The sequence below is a fragment of the Rhinopithecus bieti genome, unplaced genomic scaffold (genome assembly GCF_001698545.2).
Source record: "Rhinopithecus bieti isolate Rb0 unplaced genomic scaffold, ASM169854v2 scaffold_24390, whole genome shotgun sequence".
Classification (NCBI taxonomy): domain Eukaryota; kingdom Metazoa; phylum Chordata; class Mammalia; order Primates; family Cercopithecidae; genus Rhinopithecus; species Rhinopithecus bieti.
In genome coordinates, this window is record NW_016811706.1 from 708,677 (window position 1) to 713,450 (window position 4,774).

Genomic DNA, 4,774 nt, shown 5'->3' on the forward strand with positions numbered 1-4,774 from the left:
TAAGATGGAGTTTTGCTCTTGTTGCCCAGGCTGGAGGGCGATCTCGGCTCACCACAACCTCCACCTCCCGGTTCAAGCGATTCTCCTGCCTCAGCCTCCTGAGTAGCTGGGATTACAGGCATGCGCCACTACACCCAACTAATTTTTTTTTTTTTTTTTTTTTGTAGCAGAGACAGGGTTTCTCCATGTTGGTCAGGCTAGACTGGAACTCCCAAACTCAGGTGATCCGTCCGCCTTGGCCTCTCAAAGTGCTGGGATTACAGGCGTGAGCCACCACGCCCGGTTAAGACAGTCTTACTATGTTGTCCAGGCTGATCTTGAACTCCTGGCTTCAAGTCATTCTCCTGCCTCAGCCTCCCTAAGTGCTGAGATTATAGGCTTTAGCTACCATACCCAAGCAGAAAGTGTTTTAAAACAAGATTTTGGTGATGGTGCACAACTCCGTAAATTTACTAAAAATAATCAAATTATACACTTGGGCACATTTTAAGGTATTTAAATTATACCTCAATAAAACTGTTTTTAAAAGGGCTGAGATGTTGCCACACTGTCAAATCACTATCAAAGAGTTCTTAAACACACTTCATTTCTATATACTTCTCCAGTTCACAGACAGGAATAGGGTCTACAGACCACACTCTTAAGAAGCACAGCTCTGACTTCCGCTAGATATTGGCTAATAGGCTTGGAGTAATCGATAATTTTAACTGAAACTGACTTAATTTAATTTAAGCTGTTCAAGTTTAACTCCACTAAGTATTTCATTAAATAAGGAATTTACAAGTATTACTGACAAAAGGAAAATATGAAAACATGGTCTATTGCTGAATAAAAGCATAACTCCTTACAAAATAAGAGTCTATAAATGAAATACCACCAAGAACAATGACTACCATAGACTTTTTTTTCTTTCTTTTTTTTTTTTTTGAGATGGAGTCTCGCTCTGTCACCCAGGCTAGAGTGCAGTGGTGTGATCTTGGCTCACTGCAACCTCCGCCTCCCAGGTTCAAGGGATTCTCCTGCCTCAGCCTCCCGAGTAGCTGGGACTACAGGCGTGTGCCACTACACCTGGCTAATTTTTTTATTTTTAGTAGAGATGGGGTTTCACCATCTTGGCCAGGCTGGTCTCGAACTCCTGACCTTGTGATCCACTTACCTCGGCCTCCCAAAGTGCTGGGATTACAGGCGTGAGCCACCGCACCTGGCCGACCCTGCTTTTTAATGTAGTATAATCAAGTAGATAAAGCCAGTATATTTACAGATTAGACTACTAAAACCCAAAGCAATGAAACTTTAAACGTATAAATGAATAAATGGAATACTGTAATATTATATATTTCATGGGACCAAATATCAGACATGCAAATGAATTACATGAATAGATTTGTTTCAGAGAAAGTCGCAACATCATGTAAGCTTTACTTTGTTTCCAACTAAGTGCAAATCTAGGCTAAGTTCAACCAAAACTGGTAAGCACTTAGTGTCTATGTTATAGTCTAAAATTTAAATTCATTTTATAGTAATATTTAAATTCATTTTATAGTAATTAGATACCAGTTACAAAAAGCAACTGATGGGGACAGGAGGCAAAGAAATTCTAGGCAGAAAAGGATGGGTCACCGGTGAAAACCCCACCCTCAAGCCAAAATGCCTGAAACCTTGGCCCAAAGTGAGAACTTATATCCCTGTTTTCCTGTTTGAATGTTTTCCTAAACCACCCATGGCCCTGCCCTGCCCCATTCTGTGCCTATAAAGACCCCAGACTCAGCTGGCAGAGAGGAGAACCAGTTGGACATCAGGATGTTGGAGAGAAGCGGGTTGACTTTAGAGGGACAGCTTGATGGTGTAACTTTGGAGAAAAATTTAGCTGGAGACAGCTGGACTTCAGGGAAAGATTACCTACCCCCACCCCACCAACCCCTTTTCAGCTCCATCCTTCAATTCATTGTGTGACCTCATTTTTCCTGGACGCCAGACAAGAGCTCAGGAGCCACGAGTGCTGATACAAAAGGCTGTCACACTGGCCCTTTGCCCTTGCTGGCAGAGGGGAGCCACCCCACACAACGGGGCAAAGGGCCCACTGAGCTGTTAACACTTAAGCCGTCCACAGATGGCAGAGCTAAAAGAGCACTGTAATATGCCCTCTGGAGCCTTGGGAGTCACAGGCACCCCACAGCCTGGACGATGCCACAGCAGCCAGCTGGTTCCAGCACTTAAGCCCTCCAGTTCCTGCCTTGTTCACTCACGCTCTCCTTCCCGTGAGGAGTTGAGAGAGGCAGGCTGAGCAAAGGAGAGACTCCTGCAAAGGGGTCAGGGAAATATCCTGCTTCACAATGATACTTTTTTTACAGCTCTGGCAAAACACAGACATGCAATAAAGACTCTCTCATTTTAAAAAGGTCAAAGCAATTTGCTGAAGTTAACTTTTTTTAGGAAAAATTAAATGCTCAACTTTTCCAGAACCCTATTTTACTATAGTATTTCTCATTTGCAGGGCAAAACAGATGCTCAATGTTTCAACCATAACTGGGAAAAAAACAAACTGAATTATAACAACTAAGAAAAAACAAACTTGGTTTGTTATTAAAAAAAAAACTTTTCCATTGGTAAATTTCATTCCACAGAACAGTTCAGCTTTAGTAATCTAAGCATTCCCTAGAGCTCAGATTCTTCCTATAGATTTACTACACAATGAAACTACAACTTTCGAAACCACAAATCTGGTTTATTTACTTTCTTATGAGGTTTTTGAATTACCAAGTCAAAATCAGCTTTAAAAGCATTTTCTTCATATTTAACATGTGAGAGCTGTATCTATGAAGCTTTGTTTTGAATTAAAGAACATTAACTTTGAACTGGAAATTAAATTGAATGAGGGGAAAATGCCAGGATATCTATGAGCATTCTTTTAATCAATATATACCAGTTATGTACAATAGTTCTAGTGCTATTGTTCACTTTGTCCCTTTAAATTTTGCCGCTTTCTAGAAAAGTAGAAAAAGGTTTTGCAGAATCTTTGTTGTCCTTCCCTCCATTATAACTACCCTTCTACCTCCGGACTTTTTGCACCCTGTATTTCACTTTAGATAAGAAGCTAGAGGAACAATCCCGGAAGGAAAGCTAAAGAAGGAAACAAAAACCAGAAGCATTTACTCTTGCTCCGCTGCCTTTCTCTAGAAAAATGTCAACTCAAACAACATAGAACATCCTGCAACAAGCTAGCCCTCTTAACCACATCTCCCTAACATATGTTCAGTATTCAAAAATGCATCTTCAAGATAGTATATCACAATTTGATAAGTTTGTGTGAGTAGAAAAGCTATTGTTATATGAATTAATTCTCAGACTGGTAATACACAAAGCTATAATCTAATATCCATAAATACTTGTAAAACCATTCAAAACACATTAGGACAGTTTTTAAATATACAGCTATAAATGGGGATCGTTATAACTATGCTTTTAACAATTTATGCCCACATGTATCTTACCCTTCTGGCTCTGTTTCCTGGACATTGTCGTTTCTTAGATTTTATTAGATGTATATTTCTCAAAAAATATACAAGAAAAGTATCCTTTTGCCTTGTCTGGATTTTGTGTAGGTATCTCTGATTCAAAAGTGGGCAATGGAAGTGTGCAGTTGGAAGCAAAAAATACGAAATCCTGCTGTTGGAAATTCTGCTCACTAGCTGTCAATCTCCTTTCCTTTTCTTGTATCGACTTCTTATCAGGAAGTATCATTGCAGATATTCATGTCTTCTTTTCCAGGGAGATTCTGGAGGGAAAAACACACACATATACTATTACAGTAATGACTATCTGTATAAAATTTCTGAGATATCCACAAGGTTTCTTTTGTATTTCTCTGTACAAAACTAGTTTTAAGTACTATAGAAACAATGTAGCTGCTGAAAAGCAGAATTTTTCTTAAGAAAACTTAATCTTAGAATCAGATTATCCCCTTAGTTTAGAAAGTATGTTCTCTTAGTCTTCTTATCTTTTGTATCCATCTAAAATATCCCCATCTCTGCTTCGCAAACTAAAATGTTAACTCTTACCACTCCCCAAGATCTTTCTTTTTTTTTTTTTAGATGAAGGCTTTCTCTTTCCCCAGGCTGGGGGGCAGGGGCGGGGTCTTGTCTCACTGCAACCTCTGCCTCCCAGGTTCAAGTGATTCTCCTGCCTCAGCCTCCCGAGTAGCTGGGACTACAGGCGTGCACCACCACGCCCAGCTAATTTTTGTATTTTTAGTAGAGACGGGGTTTCACCATATTGATCAGGACGGTCTCTATCTCTTCACCTCGTGATCCATCTGCTTTGGCCTCCCAAAGTTCTGGGATTATATAGGCATGAGCCATCTGATCTTCCCATCCAAATCAAGGGTCTATTCTCTTCCTCTAGAATTTCTTTTTGTTTTTTGTTTGAGATGGAGTTTCGCTCTTGTTGCCCAGGTTGGAGTGCAATGGTGTGATCTCGGCTCACTGCAACCTCCGCCTCCCAGGTTCAAGCGATTCTCCTGCCTCAGCGTCCTGAGTAGCTGGAATTACAGGCACCCACCACCACACCTGGCTAATTTTTTGTATTTTTTTTTTTTTTTTTTTTTTTTTTTTTTTTTTTTTTTTTTAGTAGAGATGGTGTTTCACCATATTAGCCAGGCTGGTCTCTTGACCAGGCTGGTCTCGAACTCCTGACCTCGTGATCTGCCGGCCTTGGCCTCCGAAAGTGCTGGGATTACAGGTGTGAGCCTAGAATTTCTTTTCTTTTTTTTTTTTTT

General features: G+C 40.3%; 1 protein-coding gene across 8 annotated transcripts in view; it reads right to left on the reverse strand.

Annotated features, from left to right (window-relative positions):
- SPATS2 (spermatogenesis associated serine rich 2) overlaps window positions 1-4,774 on the reverse strand; it is a 171,357-nt gene that overhangs the window by 78,173 nt on the left and 88,410 nt on the right. For all 8 annotated transcript variants that reach the window (XM_017894791.1, XM_017894790.1, XM_017894792.1 and 5 more), the window contains one exon: window positions 3,492-3,775. In XM_017894791.1, coding sequence (XP_017750280.1) covers window positions 3,492-3,516 — 25 coding nt within the window. In that variant the 5' untranslated portion in view covers window positions 3,517-3,775. The remainder of the gene's footprint in view (window positions 1-3,491; window positions 3,776-4,774) is intronic.